The sequence below is a fragment of the Cucurbita pepo genome, chromosome LG05, assembly GCF_002806865.2.
Source record: "Cucurbita pepo subsp. pepo cultivar mu-cu-16 chromosome LG05, ASM280686v2, whole genome shotgun sequence".
In the NCBI taxonomy this organism is placed as follows: Eukaryota; Viridiplantae; Streptophyta; class Magnoliopsida; order Cucurbitales; family Cucurbitaceae; genus Cucurbita; species Cucurbita pepo.
In genome coordinates this window covers 1,233,178-1,258,139 of record NC_036642.1, presented here as the reverse complement: position 1 = coordinate 1,258,139, position 24,962 = coordinate 1,233,178, and the positions used below count along the sequence as shown (strand labels likewise).

At 35.2% G+C, this 24,962-nt stretch overlaps 3 protein-coding genes across 3 annotated transcripts; 2 read left to right on the top strand and 1 right to left on the bottom strand.

The window, feature by feature from the left end:
- Positions 1-1,321: 1,321 nt before the first annotated feature.
- Positions 1,322-6,008, top strand: LOC111794353 (GATA transcription factor 26-like). Its single transcript, XM_023676311.1, has 8 exons — positions 1,322-1,827; positions 2,468-2,830; positions 2,990-3,425; positions 4,128-4,200; positions 4,459-4,562; positions 4,854-5,040; positions 5,139-5,250; positions 5,581-6,008. The coding sequence occupies exons 1-8, from the start codon at positions 1,788-1,790 to the stop codon at positions 5,871-5,873; spliced, it is 1,608 nt and encodes a 535-aa protein (XP_023532079.1). The 5' UTR covers positions 1,322-1,787; the 3' UTR covers positions 5,874-6,008.
- Positions 6,009-10,631: 4,623 nt separating this feature from the next.
- On the bottom strand, positions 10,632-12,381 carry LOC111795839 (expansin-like B1). The gene is made up of 4 exons (XM_023678444.1): positions 12,190-12,381; positions 11,990-12,096; positions 11,132-11,446; positions 10,632-11,030 (listed from the first exon to the last, which is right to left on the bottom strand). Exons 1-4 carry the CDS (start codon positions 12,323-12,325, stop codon positions 10,830-10,832), a joined length of 759 nt encoding a protein of 252 aa, XP_023534212.1. The 5' UTR covers positions 12,326-12,381; the 3' UTR covers positions 10,632-10,829.
- A 9,471-nt stretch (positions 12,382-21,852) lies between these two features.
- Positions 21,853-24,588, top strand: LOC111795727 (cationic amino acid transporter 6, chloroplastic-like). The gene is made up of 5 exons (XM_023678291.1): positions 21,853-22,296; positions 22,392-22,614; positions 22,729-23,059; positions 23,400-23,628; positions 23,828-24,588. The coding sequence occupies exons 1-5, from the start codon at positions 21,918-21,920 to the stop codon at positions 24,388-24,390; spliced, it is 1,725 nt and encodes a 574-aa protein (XP_023534059.1). The 5' UTR covers positions 21,853-21,917; the 3' UTR covers positions 24,391-24,588.
- Positions 24,589-24,962: the final 374 nt, after the last annotated feature.

Sequence of the window (24,962 nt, the reverse complement as noted above, 5' to 3'; positions counted from 1 at the left end):
AATTGATCAATTAGTCAATTACTTCTTTCTTTTTTTAATAATTCAATCACTAACCATTTTTAAAAATAAAAAAATCATGCAAACAATTTAGGTTTGAAAAAATAACTTTTGATTTTTTAAAAAAGAAATCCATATTTAAAATCAATTTAAAATCGACCCAATTAAATTAAAGCGTATAAAAAGTATAAGAATTAAAATGATATTTGATCGAATAATTTTAACAAATCCATATGTTTAACCACCACCCATTTAGATCTAAGTTTTTTTTTGGTTGAAAATCAAATATACCTTGAAATATAATTAAGGAATAATATACATTATCTCATACCATGTGCCCACTCAAGCTTTGATTAGACATCTTTTCTCTCTCTAAGAGGGGAGAGAGAAACAATTATATTGGTATATAGAGAGAATTTAATGGCCAAAATATATAATTATAGACTTTATAGTACAACAAATGAACACATTTGCACATAACCCAATGCCTTTTATAATCAATGGTAATAATGTAAAAAAAAAAAAAAAAATTTTTTATGGCCAAAATATATAATTATAGATTTTTTTTAAATACAAAAGGAGGGGTAGTAAAAAAAAACCCATAATTTATTTTTATTTTTTAAAATTTTAAAAAACCCATTATTTATTTTTTATTTTTTTAAAATCATTTGGTTTCATTAATTTCCTTATAGATCTCTTATTATTATTATTATTTTGTTAATAATTTAGGAAAAGTTTATACAACATACTAAAATAATATTATTTTTATCAAAATTTATCGGCTAAAAAAACAAATTTTATTTTCCATATCTAAATTCTTAAATCCACGGCGCTCACAAAATTCTTTAAAGAAAAAAAAATTGGATAATGAAATGAGAGAGTGATATGCCCATAGGAAACGACATGTCGTATCCCGAAGTCTTAATCAATTAATGTAAAACAAATAAATAAAACGAACTATTTTCTGCAAATAAACTATTTTTTTGGCCTCATAAAATTGAATAATTCCAAGCCATATTAAATATTTTATTTTCTGTATTTTGAGGGTATTTTTGACAAATAACAAAAAAATTTGTGGGGTTTTGTAAATTTTAGCAAATAAAAAAGTCCACAGTCAAATTAGACATTAAATTATATATTTTAATTAAAAAAAAATTAAACTTTATAATTTCTTCTAATAGTAAACCAAAACATAAAGCAAAGCTGAATAATTTCTTTTTCTTTTTTCTTTTCTTTTTCTTTTTATTTGTTGTTTATTATTATTATTATTATTATTATTATTATTATTATTTAAAAACAATTAAAGAATTTAGCGCATAGTCACAAGGCCTCTCTTTCAACCCACCCTCTCCTCTTCCCCCAACCATTTCACCATTCTTTTTCCACAGCCATTTATTAGATTCCTTTAATGGTCTTTTCTTCTCCATTGGATTTCGCTGATTCTTAACCAAAAAACCCTTCCCAATTCCTTCGTTTCTTCTTCATTTTACTCTCTTTTCTCTCATTTTTTGGACTTTTGGACATACAACTCTTCTGGGTTTCTGCCTTTTTCTTTCTTTCTGCAATTTTTCTCTTCTGGGTTTGTTCTATACATGTTTTTTTTTATACCCAGATGTATATCCTTACAGATTTGTAACAAAACACTCATATTTCATAATTTTCTTGATTTTTTTCTTGTGAATAAATAAGGTATTTAAGTCGAGTTTCTTCGAATTTTCTTTTTTCTACTGAACAGTATATTTAAATAAAGAAGAAAAAGAAAAAAAAAAAAGGGGGGAAGGGAGAGTGATATGGGAAAACATGGACCTTGCTGTCACTGTGGAGTTACAAGTGAGTTCTTGTTCCTCCATTTTGTGTATTTGTTCTGTTGTTTTGTTGTTTTTTTTTTCCTGTTCTGTTTCTTGTTTGGTTGATTTTCAGCTTGGTTTCTAGAAGCTTTTGTTGTTCCAATGCTCTTGTCTGCTCGAATGTGTAAATTCCTTATTGGGTTTGTGAATTAGGAGAGAACTCTATGAAGAAAACAAAATTCAATCTAAGATATATATTGCTCTCTGAATTACTGATGTTGTTTTCCTTAATTTTATCAATGATCCCCTAAGCTTAACATTTATACTGATGTGTTTCCTGAAGTCTGGACTGTTCTTAATGTGCAGCATCATTTCTCATGAGTTAGCATTGATTATGAGCTGAATTAGCATTCATGTTCTTATCTTTTCAGTTTAGCAGGTGACTTGTGATTTAGTACATTGATAAACCTTGTATGATTCATCATTGAGCTTTAGTTCTGGTGGTTTCGTGTTAGCTGCTGTTTTGATGTTCTTCATGTTGGTTCTTTAATTGTTTGAAGCATTAAAGTTTTAGGATTCTGGTTTAATCCGATGAGTAATACTTTGTTATATTACATCATGAATCTTCTGTAATGTACATACCTCTTAATTTCCGAGTATCTAATGTTCAAGTGCTGGAACAGGCACGCCTCTCTGGCGTAATGGACCTCCTGATAAACCAGTATTATGCAACGCATGTGGATCCCGATGGAGGACGAAGGGAACGCTTGCGAACTACACCCCTTTGCATGCTCGAGCTGATCCTGATGAATATGAAAATCACAGGGTTAAGAGCATTTCAATAAATAAAAACAAAGAAGTGAAACTGCTAAAACGAAAGCTGCAACAAGCAGATGGATCGATTGGGTGGACGATTCCTGATCAAAGTCAGGGTTACTATAGAGTAGTGGATGAAGACACAAGCAATAGATCCAGTTCTGGGTCAGCCATATCTAATCCTGAGAGCTGTGCTCATTTCAGCAGTGCTGATGCAAGTGACTTAACAGGTTAAACACTGAAATCAACTCTTGATGATTACTAGAACTTAGAAACATTATGATAGCTTTAATTTTTCATCCTTGCATCATTTTAGTTCTATTATTCATGTTTGTGAAAGAGCTATATAATCCTATCTCTGACTGTAACCTGCATTTGGCCATCTTAAGGTCCAGCTCAGTCGATAGTGTGGGAGGCCATGGTGCCTTCGAGAAAGAGGACCTGTGTGAATCGTCCAAAGCAATCCCCGGTCGAGAAACTAACTAAAGATCTATATGGTATTTTATGTGAGCAGAGATCTTCCTATTTCTCTGAAGCTTCTGAGGAGGATCTGCTTTTTGAGAGTGAAAAACCTATGGTCTCTGTTGAGATAGGCCATGGAAGCATTCTCATTAGGCATCCGAGCTCAATAGCTCGAGAAGAGGAGTCTGAGGCTAGCTCGGTTTCAGTTGATAACAAGCAATACTTGGTAAATGAGGTCTATTCCCCCCATTCTGCTACTGTTCTTGTATGTAGTGAAAACAAGGGCATGAATGTTCCACCATCTAGGATTGGAAAGATGAAGAATCCTTCTGGATCAGGGGTACAACAAGTACAAATTAAAAGGTTTGTCCAATCTACTTTACAAAATTGAAATTTCCCCATTTTTATTATATCGATCGATGTGAAAAGCTCAACGAAATGATGTTGAAAAGAAAACCAAGGAAGACAATTTAAGTATGTGAGATGCAAATAATGGACTGTCCCTGCTCTTTTTCATCTTGAAAACACTGATAGGAGATAGAATCCATCATGGCTCCAGTGTAATTTTGCAAGATACGACATGCTTATCGGTCTGAGCATGGTCTGCTCGTTTGGCTATAGTTGTTTACAAAGAAAAAATAAATTTACTTTGTCCTATATAGGTGCTCAATAGTCCTACAAAAGGGCATTGTTTCATTCATCAGGCCTAGTTAAGGCTAAAAAGATGTGGCTAAGTGTGTCAAATATTGTAACAACCCAAGCTTTCGGTTCCTAGCTAGCAGATATTGTCCTCTTTGGGTTTTCTCATTTGTCCTTCCCCTCAAGGTTTATAAAACGCGTCTACTAGGAAGAGGTTTCAATACCCTTATCAAGAATGTTTTGTTCCTCTTTCCAATCGATGTGAGATCTCACAATCCCCCTCCTTCGGGACTCAGCGTCCTCGCTAGCATACTTGCTAGCGGTGAGCTTGAGTTGTTACAAATATATTAGGAAACTAGTGTAAATTTGTTACTGCAAACATTGGAGACAAAAACCAATCACCATTTTTTTCACTTGAAATTGCAGGGACGACTCTCATCATGAAAGTGCACAAATTCTTGGAAGCCATAACTCGCCCTTATGCGACGTAGATATAAATGTAAGCTGCGTCTTTTATCGTCTTGCTTGATTCCATTAGAAAAGAAACTTTAAGCTTAGGTGTTACGATTCCAAGATTGTGCATCACTCGTGTTTTTGTTAATATCATTACTTGATGACTGCTTATACCGAAAAAGGATAGAATTCTATTTGATGATAAACTAAGCTTGTGGTGCCTTTCCTTTTTGTTACTGAATGATCTTTCCTAATGCTTGAGCATTTCGTTCTTAGTGGAAATATACTTTGTTTTTGCTTCTAGGACATTATAAACTTCGGAGAGTTTGGGAAACAACTTACAAATGAAGAACAGCAGCAGTTAATGAAGTATCTACCACAGATCGATATTGCTGAGCTTCCGGAGACGTAAGAATCAATCAATTTTCTTCTGTTCCTCCCTACAAAACACATCACCACACACAGGGAAAAGAAAAAGAATTAGCTCAAGAGGGCAACATCACTTAACTGCACATGGTGCCCCATGTGTGCAAAAAGTATGGATTCCCTATATTATCTTATCGTGTCAACGACTTGCAACCGCTCCATAATATGAACGATCCAGAGGATGTTATTGTATAGTTAATGTTTGATTTGAGTTTGATAGAGTGCACTACTAAAGAGCATGTTTGATGGATGCTTGTGATGCTTTATTTGCAGCCTCAAGAGCATGTTTGATAGCCCCTATTTCAAGGAGAGTTTAACTTCCTTCCAACAACTACTTAGGGAGGGTGTTTTCGACGCTTCCTTCCTTGGGACAATGATCGAAGATTGCACGACTCTGAAAAGGCTTGTACTATGTAACTCTTCGAAATCCAAATGGGTCGAACGCTATCATCAACTGAAGGTTCGGGCTGATTTTATTGTGATTTGGTTTTTGTTTGATGAGAATGTGGGGAAGAAAATTTTAAATATGCATCTTCACTGAATATAATGTGCCTGCAGAAACGTAAAAATGATGGCGAAGGATCTTTTCTTTCCAACGCCAACACGTCTGTGTCGAGTAACTTCATGAATGTGAAGCGATTGCACGAGAGCTACAATCAAAATGTTCCTGGTAAACAGAAAATTCTTTGTATGGTAAAATTAAAATGCTATTCTACTCAGTTTGCAGGATGATAATACTTGTTTCTTCTTAACTTAGATTGAAATGGCATACATTACGAACTTCGACGCATCATCTTACCGGTGGCTAATCTGCATAGTAAAACTAAGAAACACGTGTTTCTCCCGAATCTGAATTGTAGTATAAGGGCATTCATAGTAAAACTAAGACGATTTTGCCGATACAAAGTTGAACTATGATCTGCTGCAGACTTTATTCCATATAATGCTGTCGTGTTTAAATTCTTTTCAACCGTACTGAGTAAATATTTTCCATCTTCAGAGGTAAAGACTATCATGAAGAGTCCCAAAAGGTTGGTGATGAAGGAAAATAAGGATCCTGGAGAGAATGATGGGTCTTGCTTCAGTCCTAGAAGCTTGTTTGCCTTGCCTACTGATGGAAGCTTTGAATATTTACAATTCATCGAAAGAAGTTCGGATCAAGACCTATTGCTCGATGTGCGATCAAATAATTCATTCCCACAGGCCGAGCTCCTTCACCCGACCTCTCGTACGGGTGGTAGGCAGGCCAGCACATGTAGTAGCTCGGTTCACCCAAATCTTGTACATCACTAACAACTGTATTTTCCATTCATAACCACTGTGCCTGCTGCTATTAGCTAATAGCTATGGCCGGGACTCGCATGTTTTTTGTTGTAAAAGAAAAGTCGGTAAAGGTCGAATGGCATCTTTCGTTTTTCGATTCACCCTTTGAAGCTTGAATGATGGAACCATGAATTTGGGTGAAAATTTTGTATAGGTTAACACAAGATTTGTAACATAAATATATATATATATATATATATATATATATATATATGCTTGAATGTTATGTATTGAAGAATTGATAGTTACAAGATCTTTGTATGCAGGGCAGGGTGATTTGAAAAAGCTGTTGTACCCTAGAAGCTACTAGCAGTCTTCCTTCTCTAAAGGGAGATTTTTGAAGGAATAGTGATGGATGATGTGGGGGGGTAGGCTGTGATTTTGACACTCACAAGGCACCCATTGAAACTAATACAACAAGATAGGAACAAGTCAAGTTTGTCATCTNTTTCCTTCTCTAAAGGGAGATTTTGAAGAAATAGTGATGGATGATGTGGGGGGGTAGGCTGTGATTTTGACNTCCTTCTCTAAAGGGAGATTTTTGAAGGAATAGTGATGGATGATGTGGGGGGGTAGGCTGTGATTTTGACACTCACAAGGCACCCATTGAAACTAATACAACAAGATAGGAACAAGTCAAGTTTGTCATCTCAAAAAAGTCAAAAAGATTTCCGCTATTGCTTTCTTCATAAGCTATCCTTTTCTTAGTTATGTCTGTTTAGGACCTGCACAAGTCTTAAAAGATACCCCAAGAAGTAAAATGACTCTTCATTCACTATTAGCTCAATAAATGACATCAAAAGAAACCAAGATGAAGCCATACCATAACATACACAAATCTTCCCTTCTAGGTTTTAGAACAAATCTGAGATCTCTCACATCAGTTAGGGAAGAGAAGGATACATTCTTTATAAGAGTGTGGAAACTTTTCATTCTTTATAAGAGTGTGGAAACTTTTCATTCTTTATAAGAGTGTGGAAACTTTTTCCTAGCAGATGTCTTTTGAAAACCTTGAGGGGNAGATACCCCAAGAAGTAAAATGACTCTTCATTCACTATTAACTTCATAAATGAAGTCAAAAGAACCCGTTTTAGAACAAGGGTGAGATCCCACATCAGTTAGGGAGAAGAATGATACCTTCTTTATAAGAGTGTGGAAACTTTTTCCTAGCATACATGTTTTGAAAACCTTGAGGAAGGAAGCCTGAAAGAGAAAATCTAGAGAGGAAAATATCTGCTAACGGTGGTCTTGGGCTGTTACAAATAGTATTAGAGTCAGACACGGAGCGATATGCCAAGGAAGAGAATGAGCCTCGAAGAGAGGTGGACACGAGGTAATGTGCCAACAAGGACGTTGGGCCCCGAAGAGGAGTGGATTTGGGGGTCCTACATCAATTGGAGAAGGAAGGGAACAAGTGCCAGTGAGGACGTTGGGCCCGAAACTAGCGGTGGGTTTGGCCCTTAACGACAAATCCATTCTGCACGGGAAGAGAAACAACACAATATAAGAATCCTTATCNTTCCTAGCAGATGTCTTTTGAAAACCTTGAGGGGAAGCCCAAAAGGGAAAGCCCACAGTGGTCTTAGGCTGTTACAAATGGTATTAGAATCAGACACCGAGCGATGTGCCAATGAAGAGAATGAGCCTCGAAGAGAGGTGGATACGAGGTAGTGTGGCCCCGAAGAGGAGTGGACTTGGGGGTTCCACATCAATTGGAGAAGGGAACAAGTGCCAGCGAGGATGCTGGCCCCGAAAGGGGGTGGATTGTGAGATCCCACATCGGTTGAGAATGAGAACAAAACATTCTTTATAAGGGTGTGGAAACTTTTCCTAGCAAACACATTTTAAAAACTTTGAGGAGAAATCCGAAAAGAAAAACCCAAATAGAACAATATCTTCTAGCAGTGAGTTTGACCCAAGAATATCTGCACTGGGTTTGGCCCAAGAATATCTGCACTGGGTTTGGCCCAAGAATATCTGCACGGGAAGAGAAACAACACAATATAAGAATCCTTATCTCTCCACTTTACAAGCTCCATACAAGGCAATGAGCAAACAAGATAATCTTTATCTAACCATTCACAAAATACTCAAATCTGCAAAATAAGTTCATTGAAAAATATTTGCACAGGAAACAACATAACTCGAAGAATCTTTAGCTCACCACTTACAAGCTCCATACAGGACAATAAGCAAACAAAATAATCTCTATCCAACAATTCGCACCACACACAAATCTCTCCTTTCTGGGTTTGCAGAGCAAGTTCATTGACAATATTTGCAATGATCTAAGAATCTCCATCTCAATACATACAAACTCTAGACAGAACAATGACTAAATACAGAACAATATTTGTAAATTCTCTTTAACTGCAGTCCGTCATTGTAGCTTGAGATTGTCCATTTTTTAAGCTCTTGAACATTCTTTCATTTTTCTCAATGAAAGCTCAATATACCAATATATATATATACACACACGATTAGTAAGACACCTTAATCTCTATCTAAAAATTTACAAGTTTCTNGAACATTCTTTCATTTTTCTCAATGAAAGCTTAATATACCAATATATATATACACACACGATGAGTAAGACACCTTAATCTCTATCTAAAAATTTACAAGTTTCTCAAATCTCCGATTCTGCGTTTTCAGAATATGTTCATTGGCAATATTTGCAATACAAGAAACAAGATTATCTAATAAATCTCTACCTCACCATTTAGAACTTCCATACACGATAATAAGCAAAGAGGATGTCAATGGAAATTCTACCCTTGTTTCCAGAAAAGGAGAAGCCTAGAACAGCTGCTCAAAAAAACAGAAGAAAACACTCTCCATTTGCAGAGGAAATACAAAAACCTTGTAGGGAGAGGATTCAACGTCCTTATAAGGAATGTTTCGATCCTTCGAGAGGCTTTGTGTGCAAAAAATCTCTCTTACGAATCCCAATTATTTGTATTCTCAAATCGAAATCTCTAAGAAAGAAGAACTTCTGGTTTACAGAAAAGTGAGAGTGAAAAATCTCACAGTACAAATCGAAAAAGACCGATGGTAAGAGCATATAAAAATAACTAACATAANTCCATTTGCAGAGGAAATACAAAAACCTTGTAGGGAGAGGATTCTAAGGAATGTTTCGATCCTTCGAGAGGCTTTGTGTGTGACAAATCTCTCTTACGAATCCCAATTATTTGTATTCTCAAATCGAAATCTCTAAGAAAGAAGAACTTCTGGTTTACAGAAAAGTGAGTGAAAAATCTCACAGTACAAATCCAAAAAGACCGATGGTAAGAGCATATAAAAATAACTAACATAAAAATAAAATGAGTAAAATAAAAGAAATAAAAATGAAAAGTTTAAAATATAAACTTGCATACTCAGAATCAGTCGAATCCTTTTAAGCAAATCAGGAACTTCCCAATCTTAATTCCCTTCAGTTCGCAAGTCCCAACCAGAATTACCGCTAATCTAAACTTGCATACTCAGAAACAGTCGAATCCTTCTGTAAATTGAATTTACTACCGAAAACTCGAATAAATTTCAATCGAATCCTTCTTCCGATTGAATTTACTCCCGCNATCAGTCGAATCCTTCTGTAAATTGAATTTACTACCGAAAACTCGAAAAAATTTCAATCGAATCCTTCTTCCGATTGAATTTACTCCCGCAAACACAAAAAAATCAGTTCAAACTGGGAGCCCTAATTCCTAAGAACTCCAACTACAGCAACAAACCATATCGCACCTCAACTTTCATCAATCTTACCTAGATAATTTCATACAGTGCCCATTTTGAATCTTGGATCAAGCGGCCATTCATATCGCCGCTCCTCGGACCTCGTTCGACACCAATCACCGCCCGGTCGAGCGGCGGCGCCGTGCTGTTCGTAGCTCAATTCGAATCTCCGTAAAATTCGTAGCGTAGTGAGACCGAATCGCCGAAAATTGAAAGTAAAATAAGAACTTTAGTTGGTCGAATTGGAGAAGGGACTGATCGAGATTGGGGATGACAGGTTTCCCAACCGTTAAGCGTTTTAGGGCTTTCCCGCCATTCTGTTGAAATTAACGACCATCCTGAAATTCGACGCGGTACTTCTTTTTTTCTAATTTCTAATATTTATTTACAAAATTTCAAATTATTTATTTTTATTTTTAAATATAAAAAAAAAATACTTTTACGATATTTACCTTTAATATTTTTTAATGAAATTGTTAAAATGACGTCTCTAATATTTTAACTAAATTTCTATTTCAAAGATATTTTAAAAATATTTATAAAAAGTCTCACAATGGTGAGAAGGGACTGTCTATCCATTGGAAAGCTAGACATTTAAAAAGTGGCTTTGATAAGGATAACTAAGCTGACACGTTCGTCAATATATTAAAAATATAAATTGATGAAAAGCTCGGGCATGTCAGTATTAGACCATTCAATTTATAAAAAATATAAATTGATATTGTGAGATCCCACATCGGTTGGAGAGGAGAACGAAACATTTCTTACAAATGTGTGGAAACCTCTCTCTAGTAAATACGTTTTAAAATTGTGAGGCTACGATGATACATAACGGGTCAAAGCAGACAATATCTATTGACAGTGGTCTTGAGCTAATACAATATGTAGATAAATATTTTATATTCTATCGTACTTTTCATTTAACCTGATCTAGCTACACGTAGACAAAAGAGGTATCAAAATCACAGTCAAAACGAAAACGAAAAGATAGATCCATAAACAAAAACGAACTTTTATTCATAATTCCTTTTACGACACAAAAACAATATATTATAATTGCACCACTCAACCACTACCAATACCCACAAACTATAACAATCAAAATCAAAATCACAACTTTAATATAAACCTTCCTAAACACAAGCACTTAAGGGCGTTGTAATTAAGTAGAAATGCATGTAGCCCTTATTAAAAGAGGTGAATATCTGTGTCATAAGCAACTCCTGCCCTCCAATAGCTTGGGAGGCCATTGCTTGCCACCACCCACCTACCATACCCTACACTTCCACTCACTTGAAACCTCAACTTTAGGTCTCCTTTTGGTGGGTTTGCCATGTCCCATACAGCTCCATGTGCTCTCCTCATCCCCTTCCATTCCTTGCAATCCTCCTACATCAAACCACACCCGAAAATCTAATTACACGAAGAACAACGATCGATAAAAGTTTCGATTTTTTTATCAATTATAAGTTTGGATGAGATGAACAAACCTGCCACACTTCAACGGCGGAGATGTCGTTTTTGCCCGACACATAGATGAGGATAATGGCTAAGTAGTCGGGGTATCGACTATGCTCATGGACCTTAAATTTGACCGTGTTGTAATTAGGGTATCGACATGAAACCCTTCTGAATTCTACATCAACCACACCGTTAGAGAACAATTCTAAGGCTGTGTTTGGATGTGCTAAATTTGCATAAGCTCTTGGGCTCATGATAAAGTCAGTGTAATCCCCTTCACCATGGTCAGTCACCACTACATAGGCTCCATTCTCACTGCAATAAGTTGGATTGGTGCACCTAACCTGAATCATTAACATTAAACTACACGTTAATTAAATATTAGGGGAAGAACCAATACTAATAGTTAATTAGCAAGTGGGTTATTTAAAAAAGTGAGAATATGAGATCACACATGAGTTGAAAAGAGAAACGAAACATTCCTTTTAAAATTGTAAAGCTAACAGCGATACGTAACTGGTCAAAATGGGCAATATTTGCTAGCGGTGGATTTGGGCGGTTATAAATGATGTCAAAGCCAGACACTAGACTATGTGCCAACGAGGACACTGGCCCTGAAAAGAGGTAGATTGTGAGGTCTCACATCGGTTGGAGAGGAGGAACCAAATGTCAAGTGAGGACATTGGCTCTGATGGAGTGAATTTTAAGATCCCACTTGGGTTGGAGAGGAGAACGAAGCATTTTTTTTAAAAGGGTGTAGAAATCTCTCACTAACAGATGTGTTTTAACAACTTTCGGGGGAAGCCCGCAAAAGGAAAGCCCCAAAAAAATAATATATACTAGCGGTGGGTTTGGACCGTGTAATCATTACTTAAAAGTGAATATACCTGGTAGCATGCACCACAGCCAGAGCCATTCCTAAAGAGATAGGAAACTGCAGCGACATTCCCATTATTGACAGTCCTACCGAATTCACCAAATCCACAAGCCCCAGCTGAGCAAAAAAGCATAAAAATCTCTCACAATTAGTCAAAAACCTTAACCAAAATTAAGGTAAAAACAAGACAAAGACTTGAAATTAGCATACATGGTGTCCCATAGCAATCAGGGCTGCCATAATAAGTGGCTCTAGAGGCGACAAAAGTGTCTTGAGAGTAGCACAGCGCAGGCACGAGCACAACCAAGAGGCACCCAAATAACCCACATTTAACTGACACCTCCATTCCCCTCAAACCCAAATGAAAACACTTAGAACAAGAGGAGAAAAGATGAGATTGTTGGGTACATTTGGGTTGAGAAACGCTTTATTTATAGCCAACTTTTGTTGGAGAGATGGGTAGGAAGTTGCTGAGCCTAATGGCTGCTTACACTCAAGGGGTTTGGGAGAATCCCATTACCAAAACCCCAATCCAAAGTGCATTATCCATAAGCATAAATTTCCGAGTCAAGGTCATAGTCCACTTATCCGTTACGAGCAGTATTTGAATCGTATGAGACAAAATTCTTATATACCATGCTCAAAGGGAATTTCTTAGTTCTTCTATCTTAATAGACGGTATGATTAGTTCAAAGAACGTTTTGAAATTCGAGCGATTACCGACATTTTTAAATGAAAATAAGAAATGGGTTTACTTAATTGATCTAAATGAAGTGGATATGCACTTTCAAATTGGCAGCCTCGTGGCGGCTAAGTTATTTTCATTGATATCAAATGAATATTGGACCAATCTCTTCTTCTATCTCTCTCAACCAAGCTTAGCAAACATCGGCTGATGCAGAATCCCACCATTGGCCAATAAAACATAAAGCACAAAAAGTTGGACTTGGGTTTGAAAAGAGTTGGGGGAGATTCAATTTACTTTCTTTGTGGATATATATATATATGAACATCTTTATAACACTCGATTTAGGTAGGGATTTGAACTTATAATACGAAAATATCGGTATCTAATCATATACTTTACTTAAATTTTGAAAATATTAATGCAGCTGGGTTAATCTTATTTTAGTTCAACAACATACGAGTAGAGAAATTCCAGCCTTTGAACTTCTTCGAGAATATATGTTTTATCGGTTTAAACTATGTTCTAGTTGATGTAGGTTACTATAAACTAATTTCAATATCAATTCCTATAATAACTATGTGTTCATTTATCTCAATGATATTTTTGTGATATACTCGAATATCTCGAGTAGATGTCCAACTAAACAACTTTTTTGTTTTCATTATTTTCATGGTCGTGTCTCATACGCATCTAACACTTGTACTATTTTATGCGCTAGGGTAGGGTTAACAAAATAAAGTAGTGTGATGATGAATGATTATATATTTTCAAAGACTAATTTAAGGTCATTGGTAAGTAGCCAAATGGATTAGCATGCACCCACCAAAGAGCCATCCCTTTGTGTTGGGTTGTAATGCACTAACCCACAATGGGTTTAAGTTTTCTATTATTCTAATATCAAGAATCATTATAGGATCGATCGATACCAATTTAAACATAGTTCAGTTGAGTTGATAAGACATCAATTACCATATCAATTGTCGATAATTCAACATCATCATTACTAATTAGAGATTCGTAAAATGGGGTTAGGTGAGTTTTTTTGATTTTATGATAAACTTTCATGAACATGAATGAATAGAATTATATGAATATTAGTTGGAGAGAATATAAATAGTTAATAATGTTCATTAGAGATCTTTTGTTCTTCGTCAAGATTTCATCATCATGAGACCTTGTGGCTGCCTGCTACACAATTTGGAAGAAACAAAAACAAAACTAAAAACTATGTGCTTGCTGGAAATCTTAGACGTTGACCTGTTTTTATTCCACAGGAAAGGAAGTCAAATCAAAAAAGACTTTAGTTCTCCGGACATTCTTAAATTTTTAAAATAAACTAATTTAATATATATATATATATATATATATATATAATTGAAATTTTACTTTCATTAATTAAAATTTATGTTCATTTTAAACTTTGAATTTTGTGTTTAATATGGTTGTGAATGATAAAAAAAATATTGAATAGACAGTAGACACAAAGTTTAGACATTTGTTAGATTTAGTTTAATTGGTTATGTTGTAAATTTTTCTATTCATAACCGAATCTGTGATGTCCCACGTTTGGTTCGGGAGGAGAACAAAACACATTTACCATTTATAAGGGTATTGAAACATTCTCGAGCAGATGCGTTTTAAAGCCTTGAGGTGAAGTCTGAAATAGAAAGCCCAAAGAAGACAATATCTGCTAGCGGTGGATCTAGGCCGTTACAGAATCAACCCAATTTTAAAATTTTTGGGTTGGGTTGGTTCGAGTTATTCGAATCCTTTATTCAAATTTTTGCTTTTTATAAAGTAAAATACTTATTTACTTATTTTCAACCATTTAATTAAAATTCTCCACTTAGTATCAATTATATTTTGAAAAATTACCTTCTCAATAATTAAAATTATTTTAAGAGTTAAAAAAATTATATATATATATATATATTATTTTAATATTAAATTTTATTTATACATGATTTATTATTTAATTTATTAAAACATAAGATTTTCTTCGAATAAAAACTATATAAATTTTTAAGTTGATATAATTTTGTTACGATATACGAAAATTTACATTTAATTGTTACTACCTAATATCGATTATATGGTTAAAATAAATAAATAGGGTATTATTTATCATTTATTTGTTTTAATTAGTTATTATTTATCAAAATAAAATTAATTGTTAAAATAAATATTATTACGAAANAAAAAATATATATATATATATATATATATATATATATATATATATATATATATATATATATATATATATATATATATTTTAAATTAATAATAAATTTGAATCCATTTGGGTCCATCGGATCTAATTTTTTGAAAAGGTATGAATCAACCAATTTATAAAATTTTCATTTATTTCAACGGAACTTAAATAAGTGCACAACTCAACCCAAATGGTCAGTTATTTAACACTCTTAATTTTTAGTTAGCTCTACAAATCCGACTTACGAGCCAAACACTACTTCGTTCGCAAAGTTTCAAATCCAATTAAATTACGTTTTGAGAACCTCCCGTATTAAAATTAAAGTAGATGGATTAAAACTATAGGGTTAGAAAAATGAAGAAGAAGATGTGTAAGTGATTGTGAGTATGTATAGAGAGAAATGAATAAGGGAGGTTGAGAATGACATATGAACATCCACAAATGGGTCACCTTCTTGACCACTACAACCAAAACAATTGTATAAAGGATGTGTTTACAAGTGTAGGGTTTATATTTGGGTATATCCTTCTTCTACACTTGTAAAGAAGAAGGCCTATGTTGTTGGTGGGGAGCTACAATAATGTGGTATCAAACTTAAGAAAAGCTTAAACAATTGCATACCCACCCACCAACCAACAAACAATGACTAGTATATTGGATAAGAAACCTCTAGACTTTCAACAATCATTACGAGGGATCGTGTGAGATCCCGCATCAGTCGGAAAAACAAACGAAACATTTCTTATAAGGGTGTGAAAATCTTTTCCCAGTAGATGTGCTTTAAAACCGTGAGACTGAGTAACGAGCCAAAACGAACAATACCTACTAGCGATGAGTTTGGACGGTTACAAATGGTATCATGCTAGTAAGGACAGTAAGCCTCAAGTGAGTGGATTATGAGATCTCACATTGGTTAGAGAAGGGAACGGAATTTATAGAGAATTCAAATGTACAATATCTAAATATAAGAATTATTTATAGAGATNATTTATAGAGAATTCATTTTCCGAATTGGGCCCTAGAAGAGGAACTTTGTTGGGCCAGTTTACTTTAAACATTATGGGCCGTTAAACTAGATTTGGGCCCAATACAATTACTCTAAATATATATATTAATGTCTTGATTAAGAATTATTTATAGCTAATTTTGAGAGAACTAATTCCCCTCCAAATTAATTAAAGTTTGAATGGTGGATATATATATATATATATATATAAATAAATTATATAAAGATTTGGTTCTTATTATAGGCCCCAAGTGGTAATGGAATATTTATTAATTTGGACCACTCCATACAATTAATCTCCCAATAATTTGAAGCCCACAACAAAATTTAATTAAGAATCTCATACCCACCAACCCTTTTCATATCCATTTGGTCACAATTCAAAATTTATTACAATTCAATTTAAAAACACCAACACATTATCTTCTTAATAAATAATCGCCCTTCGGGACAATTCATGAACCTTTTTTTATAAGGGTGTGAAAACATCTCCATAACGTACGTGTTTTAAATTTGTGAGAATAAGGGTTCCTAACAGACGCGTTTTAAACTCGTGAGGATAAAGTTGTAAGGATAAGGGTCTGGAAACCTCTGACTACTCGTAGGATTTACTGTATTAACGGTGGTAAATAAAAAATAATTTAAAAAAAAGGGGTGGGAATATGGATATTAAGAATGCGAGACCGACCCATTTTGTTCCACTAATATTTTGGTGTTGTTTAATTTATTTACTTTTTGAATTGTTCCACTCATTTTCCTTTTGTATTGAAGACCCCTCTTCCCATTTTGAAATAAGTATTTTCCCAAATGGGAATTATTTAATAATAAACATTATCTTTTGCTTTACTCGGTAAAGTTAATAATCTTTTCATTTAATTAAGGATTGCTTTGATTAAAGCTATTATTAGTGGCATAAACACCCTTAATACAAAATAAGCTTCATCCTCTTACTCATCATATTCTCTCCCTGAGTCCACAACAGTGTGTCAACGAGAACGTTGGGCCTCCAAAAGAGGTAGATTGTGAGATCCCACATTGGTTAGAAAGGGGAACAGAGCATTCGTTATAAGGGTGTGGAAACCTCTTCCTAGTAGACTCATTTTAAAATCGTGAGACAAACTCCAATACGTAACCGACCATATTAGAAATTTTTATGAACTCCCTCCACTAAAATACAATATTAATTAGGAAAATGGCACTATCCCACTTGAATTAAAACCAATATTTGAGGGAAAAAGAGGAAAAGAACCAACAAAATAAGCTGATTTCATCTGTTGAATTTATATACACATGTGCCTTTGCTTTTGTCGTTTCCATTAATGAAAGGCCGACCTCGACCTCGACCTCCCATCTTTATTATATGATTAATTAAGAGGTCAAAGATTCGAATTCTCTCATGACTCAATTAGTAGAGTATTTGTGTCTACAGACTTTTTAAACCAAACCAATTGTTCTAAGACTCATTAAGTTAAATAATGAACTCAGCCCAATCTAACCCTAATTTTTTCGGGTTAACTTTACGATGTATTTATATATTGGGAATTGGGTTATGATGTTAGCATTTTAGTCATTTAAAAAGGGTAAAAAGTTGGGACATGATGATTGTCCAAAAGAAAAGGCTTTTATGTTTGGTTATGGGAAGGAAGATGAGGGTAAATGCATAAACCCTAGCTCCTACCAAAAGCTTAGGGGATCCTTTGCTGAATTTGGAGAGAGTGGAGAAATGAGTGTATGGTTGATTTGGGTAATGCCCTAACTTTTTCCAAGATTTGCTTAATCTTTTATGTTAATTAAACACATTAATAACCATTACTCTCCTATTAACCTTATATTCCATTGTTTGTGCCTAAACAAACCCTAAACCAATAGAATATGTATGTGGAGATTGTCCATTCTTCTTATTATTAATTCATTAAACCAAATGCTAATCATCATCATGAACCTGATACCTTTCCCTCTCCCCCTTCTGAGATTCCATATCGATTGGAAGGAGGAACGAAGCATTCATTATAAGGGTGTGGAAATCTCTCTTTAATAGATGCGTTAACCGATCAACATAGATAATATCTATTAGTGGTAAACTTGGGCTGTTACAAAAATCGATGCTTTGCCCACTAACAGCCTCAAAAAAATAAGAAGCCCGGTTGAGATAGAATTACAAAATTTGTTTTTGTTACACGTGTTCAAAAAATTTAATGACCTGAAAAGCTAGATCAATTCAATTCAATTCAATTCGTCCGATTTGAGTTGAGTTGTGAATTGAATTTGGTTCACATGGTTCATAAGTTGTTCTAAAACTAAATTGAGTTGAATTAAACGAACTCAAATTTATTGTTAATTTGAAAAAAATCGAAAGATTTTCAGCCATTTTCTATCCATACAAATTTGGCAATCATAAAGTTGGTAGACTAAAAACGGTCTAAGAAACGGTATAATGATTATAGTTGATCGATTAAATTTCTAAAGATCTATCATGTGAATAGGACAAGTAAATGAATGGGACCATGATTATCCACCATACTTGTTATGTATTTTTCTCTTTTGATATCTAAAAAGTAGCTTTTTAATTTAGAATATTAAATTTCGTATTTTATTTCGTTAGTTCTCGTCACATTTGGCGAGGAGTCGAGCCTCACCCTTAAGCTTCTCATGATCACGATAGATATGAGCAATCGTCGTCATACTTATCAAGATAAAACATGATATTCATATTCATACATTCGATACCATAACTGTCTTTCTATATGTACTAACATCACATTGTCTAACACATAATAGCCCTTCAGTCTTTCGTATAGAGAGCTATCATTGTATTTGAATACGTTGTTCAAACTTACAAATTTGAGCTTTTCGAGTGATGGGTAATCTAATTTGGGACCATTTGAATCGTGGGTCACATCCAAAACACCTCAATCTCGCATCGTTACTCAACACGTATAGGCGAAAAAAGAAAGTGTTGGAACATATATGAAAGAAAGGAAAATGGGGATGGAACATATATACGAGAATATTGGAGAAATTACGGAAGCATATTATATTCTCTGCAAAACGAAAAAAAAAAACACAAAATCTTGGTTTTTTTTTAATGTCTTTTTCCTTTGAACCACTCCATTGTTTCTTTTTAGGTTAAACCCTAAAAAAAAGCTGTCTTGTTCTTTTTCCTTTTCAATGTATAAGTACGAGCCTCGCCTGGCCTCTCCCTCACCTTCACCTTCCCCTTCACATGGCACATATTGTCATGATCATGGCTTTGAAAGCGAGGGAATTATAGCATAGCATCTACACACACACACATATATAAATAAAATTCCCACTCAATATCACTCCCTCCCCCACATTATTCTTCAGTGCTTTAATTCTTCCACACACTCATCACTTTCAATTTTAATGTTCGGTTCATAGTTTTTATAAACTTCTCCTCGTCCTGTCACCGTCATGTCCAATATTTAGATTAGGAATCGGAATTTAGATTCTACATTTGATGACTCAGACTGTACTTAAAAGGTCGACCAACCATCATATTCTTACGATCACTCTCGTTCATATGTGATCTCGATTCATTTATATACTCATCATTTACTCAAACGTCATAATCGATGATTATATGGGGGAAAGATCGAATCATCAACTTTTTAATTAACCCTTAATTACTCGAAGGTAAATACAAGTTTTGGTTGCATATTAACTTATAATATCATGTATTATAACCTTAGAGGCAATGATATGATTCTTTTAGAGTGGATGAGAATGAATCTAATACTCTCTCTATATATATAGATATATATATATATATATATATATATATTAGTGAAGTTAGTCAGCTTTCTTTTATAATAAGTTAGAAGCATGGTGGACAATTCCCTTTCATGTTCTTTTTCTAGAGATTAGGGTTTCAATGACCACTTTTAGGGTTTATTTTTATTTTCTTAATGAATCTATCTTTCTTGGGTTGATTGCTACATAAACTTGTGGGTAGAAATGAATTTAAATGTTGTTTATCATAAGATATCAATTGGGCTGTTTTTTGTTCCTTAAATTAACAATATATAAAAGGTTCTCTTAGAACAACTTTAAGGAAAGATAAAGTTTAAAAGTCCGAATAACAGCAACAACTCCTCAATTCATAAACAAACGAACATTCATAAAAAAGATAAATAAACAAAGATCGGAGACACCCATGAGCTTAGCTCAACTCGCGTAATCTAAGTATACTCGATTAAGAGTTTCGAAATTTGTTCGCTTTGGGTCGTTACGTATCTATGTCAGCCTCACGGTTCTAAAATGCATCTATTAGAGAGAAGTTTCCACACCGTTATAAGAAATGATTCGTTTCTTCTCCAACCGACGTGGGATCTCACATAATATACAAATAAATTTTAATTGAAGTATATGGTAGTCATCATAGGTTAGATCTCAAATCCACTACCCAAAGCATATTCTCACAAACACATTTACATATCATTAGAATATGTTGTGTTTCACTTACAAATTAATTTTTTTTAAAAAAGTCGGGAATAGTTTGAAAATTACGAAAAAAAAAAAAAAAAAAAAAACGAGCTAGCTCAATCTCTAGCCTCGGTATCTCTAACCCCACATAAGGATTTAGGCTCCGAGACTTATATTTTGTTATACTAGACCATACATTATGATCGCTTTCTGGAAATCTTCGGAACAACAGAGACTATTAGTCGGGTCTTTTATATTTTTTTAAAAATCGTAACGTGAGAGTAAGAAAAAGAAAATATTCTAAGGAGAAATAAATATTAAATTAATGTCTATGGTTTTAAGAAAATGGTAGAAGTGAATGTTGACCTCTCAAAATATAAAATGAGGAGAAAATAAAGTAAACCAAGAAGCAATGAAGAGTGATGAGATTCGAGATGCTTTTAGGAGTAATTTTAACCAATAAATTGCATCTGACACACGATTTGATTCTTAGATACACTTTTCTTTTCTTATTGCCATTAAAAATTATGAACACAACAGACGAAATTCACTGTGAAGGTTCCATTCTGATGGCTCCTAAAACCCATCAACTTTTCTGAGGTAAAAAATTAAATAAACAACACAACCTAACACGACATGTTTTGTTTCACACCAATTTTATGTTGTTTTTATTTGGCTGTTCTGTTTGGATATTGTCTTCCAAACTGTCTTTCTAATCGGTTGTTTTTCTTTGGAGCTTCAGATATATATATATAGGGAGAGAAACAAAACATTCTTTATAAGACAGCAGAAACTTCTCACTTGTAGATGTGTCTTAAAATCGTGAGGCTGACAACGATACGTAACGGGTCAAAGCAAACAATATCTGCTAGTAGTTGGATTTGACTATTACAAATAGTATCAGAGCCAGACACTGGGCCGTGTGCCAACAAAGACGTTGGGTTCCCAACGGAGATGGATGGTTAGATCTTACATCGGTTGGAGAGAAAAAGGAAGCATTCCTTATAAGGGTGTGAAAATAGACATTGGGTCGTGTGCCAACGAGGACACTAGATGTCACAACCATACTAGGGGTGCCACTTGAGGGTCGCGGAAATAGACAATGGGTCATGTGCCAACGAAGACGCTGGATGTCACAACCATACTATCGGCCTCTTGAGGGTCGCTACTTTACTTGTCTCGACGAAGGCCACAACCTACTCTCTTCATAGTATGGTTGTGACAGTGGACACACTCATGTGCACTCAAGGAGTATGGATTGTGAGATGTTACATTGGTTAAAGAGGGGGACGAAGTATTCCTCGTAAGAGTATGGAAACCTCTCGTTTTTGAGACGGATGGCGATACCGAGATCCAAAAATTACATTTAAAAGAGAGAGAAAAAAAAAAAGTAAAGAGAATATATAACTTTCCATAATATTACATAAATATTGTAGAGGTCCAAGATCCTCTCTCCAAACACTTATTTAAAAACCCCTCTTCACCTCCATTTCTCTCCATACTCCACAACAACAAGAAAAAGACCAACCCCTTTAATTTATTCCCTTCACACTCTAACCCTTCCTTCTCAGCCTCCCACCTCCATGGCCGCCGCCGTGAACTCCGCCTTCCTCCGCCACTACATCCACTCCCTATCTCAAACCCCTCACCGCCTCAAAAAGAGAATGCTAGCAACATGGACTCCCGATCAAGAACTCAACCAAGTCAGGCAAAGATCAGGAGCTGACATGAAGAGAAAGCTCAAGTGGTTCGATTTAATCGCTCTCGGCGTCGGGGGAATGCTCGGCGTAGGTGTCTTTGTCACCACCGGCCCCGTCGCCCTCCATGTCACCGGCCCCGCCGTCTTCTTATCCTATATCATCGCCGGAATATCCGCTCTCCTTTCCTCCCTTTGTTACACCGAATTCTCCGTCCATATCTCCGCCGCAGGCGGCGCCTTCAGTTACTTGAGACTCACTTTCGGTACGATAAAAACTCGCTAATAATATGAATAAACGATTAAATTTATCGTAATCTATTATTCGAGTTGATTTGAATTTTTTATTTTAATTTTTCAGGAGAATTTGTGGGTTATTTTGCTGGAGCCAACATAATAATGGAATATGTGCTGTCAAACGCAGCCGTGGCAAGAAGCTTTACAGAATATCTTTGTGTTGCATTTGGTGAAAAAGAAGCAAATGCATGGAGAGTTGAAGTTCATGGCTTATTAAAGGGTTATAATATGTTGGATTTTCCTGCCGTGGCTCTCATTCTTCTCATCACTCTTTGTCTTTGCCACAGGTCTTTTTTCTTGATCGTTCGATCGTCAAATAATTAATAACTTTTGTTTTCGAACGAACGAGAGAGAAACTATAAAATTATTTTAATTTTGACGTGTTTTTGTGTGTTTTGCAGCACGAAGGAGAGCTCGACGTTAAACCTAATAATGACGGTGTTCCATGTGATATTCTTCGGGTTTATAATCGGGTGTGGGATGTACAAAGGAAGTGCAAATAATTTAGTAAAGCCTGGTGGGTTAGCTCCTTTTGGAGCTAAAGGTGTTTTGGATGGTGCAGCCATTGTTTACTTCAGCTACATAGGCTATGATTCAGCTTCAACGCTTGCTGAAGAAATCCAAAACCCTACAAAAAGTCTTCCAATTGGCATAGTGGGTTCTGTTATCATTACTTCAGCTCTCTATTGTCTCATGGCTTTGTCTCTCTCCCTAATGGTCCCATACGATCAGGTGACTGACACTACTACTTCTCTCGTGACTTTGTTTTTTAAATTATTTTTTCTCGATCGATCGATGGAAAAAAAAACATGTTATGTTGTTTAAGGTTTTGTGTTCGTAAAACGAAAACGGTGGTTTTTTTAGAATTGGGATTGGATGATTTCTCTATATTAAATTTATTGATTGGTCTACATGTTGGGTCTAAAAAATGGTTCATCAAATGGGAAGCAATCATTATATGTATAAAGAATTCTAAGTGTTAATGGGTTATGACTAAGAAATAGTTTCCTTTGGCCAATTGGGTCATTGCTAATAATTATTAATACCTATTATACAAAAAAATTGTGAACAGATATCAGAGAAAGCAGCATTTTCAATAGCCTTTCAAAGGATTGGTTGGAAGTGGGCTAGCAATTTAATAGGTGGTGGAGCAAGCCTAGGCATTGTGGCTTCTCTTCTTGTTGCTATGTTGGGTCAAGCAAGATACCTTTGTGCTATTGGGAGGGCGAGGTTGGTCCCTTTTTGGCTAGCCAAGGTCCATCCTTCAACTGGCACACCATTGAATGCCACACTCTTCTTAGGTAACCCCGGTCTCTAATTCTCGAACGAATCATTGGTTTATAAGGGTGTAGAAACTTCTCCCTAACAGACGCGTTTTAAAAACTTTGAAGGAAAGTCTGAAAGAGAAAGCCCAAAGAAAACAGTATCTGGTTACAATGGGCCTGAGCCGTTACACTATTAGTACCCATTTGTTCTTATGCAAATTTTTTTTTTTTTCAGGGCTTTGTACGGCATCGATTGCACTTTTTACTGAGCTTTACATAGTGATTGAAATGATCTCGATTGGGACACTCATGGTGTTCTACCTAGTAGCAAATGCAACTATCTATCGTAGATACGTTATGGTAAGCAAACATCCTCCATCTCGTGTTCTCTTGTTCCTCGTCTTCCTTTCGTGTTCGGCCATCGGTTTCTCCCTATCATGGAAGCTCAACCAACAATGGTGGGGTCTTTCGTTCTTTAGTGCATCGACCATCTTCATCATCGCCCTATTTCACTACAAAGTGCCGAGCCACCACTCGTCCGAGGAGTGGTCGGTACCGCTCATGCCATGGCCAGCTGCTATATCCATATTCCTTAATGTGTTTCTGATGACCACATTGAAGATGTTGTCATTTCAAAGATTTGGAATTTGGTCTTGTTTGATAACTCTGTTCTATGTGATGTATGGTGTTCATTCAACCTACAAAGCTGAGGAGATGGAGATGAATAATAGGGTTGGTGAAGTGACCAATGTGAATTCAACTCTCCAACCAAACAAGCTGGACATACAAGTTCTATGATCAAAGTTGACTTTCTAACACTACTTTTTTGCTCAAATTCTTTCCCCTTTTTTCCTTTTTAGCACTCTATGAAGTCTAGGGATATGTAAGGTTCTTTTTTGTGTAAAATACTATAGATTTTGAAGCTCGACCCATTTAACTGCCCTCTGTCAGAAATCACGATCCTCCACAATGGTACAATACGGTTCACTTTGAGCATAGGCTCTCGTGGCTTTACTCTCATATCAATGAAGATGTATTCTTTACTTATAAACTCATGATCAACCTCTTAATTAACCCGATTAGGGACTCTTCTATTGAATTGTGATCATCGTGATTCACTTTGAGCATAGGCTCTCATGGCTTTGCTCTCACATCAATGAAGATGTATTCCTTACTTATAAACTCATGATCAACCTCTTAATTAACCCGATGTGGGACTCTTCTATTGAATTGTGATCATCGTGATTCACTTTGAGCATAGGCTCTCATGGCTTTGCTCTCATGGCTTTGCTCTCATATCAATGAAGAAGTATTCCTTACTTATAAACTCATGATCAACCTCTTAATTAACCCGATGTGGGACTCTTCTA

Coding starts and splice junctions, on each gene's coding strand:
- LOC111795727 (XM_023678291.1), top strand. CDS start 21,918: ATGGCCGCCGCCGTGAACTCCGCCTTCCTCCGCCACTACATCCACTCC. Junction 22,297..22,391: donor TTACTTGAGACTCACTTTCG/GTACGATAAAAA, acceptor TTAATTTTTCAG/GAGAATTTGTGGGTTATTTT. Junction 23,629..23,827: donor GAATGCCACACTCTTCTTAG/GTAACCCCGGTC, acceptor TTTTTTTTTCAG/GGCTTTGTACGGCATCGATT.
- LOC111795839 (XM_023678444.1), bottom strand. CDS start 12,325: ATGGAGGTGTCAGTTAAATGTGGGTTATTTGGGTGCCTCTTGGTTGTG. Junction 12,097..12,189: donor TGATTGCTATGGGACACCAT/GTATGCTAATTT, acceptor TTTTTTGCTCAG/CTGGGGCTTGTGGATTTGGT. Junction 11,031..11,131: donor CCGCCGTTGAAGTGTGGCAG/GTTTGTTCATCT, acceptor GGTTTGATGTAG/GAGGATTGCAAGGAATGGAA.
- LOC111794353 (XM_023676311.1), top strand. CDS start 1,788: ATGGGAAAACATGGACCTTGCTGTCACTGTGGAGTTACAA. Junction 2,831..2,989: donor TGATGCAAGTGACTTAACAG/GTTAAACACTGA, acceptor GGCCATCTTAAG/GTCCAGCTCAGTCGATAGTG. Junction 3,426..4,127: donor CAACAAGTACAAATTAAAAG/GTTTGTCCAATC, acceptor TTGAAATTGCAG/GGACGACTCTCATCATGAAA.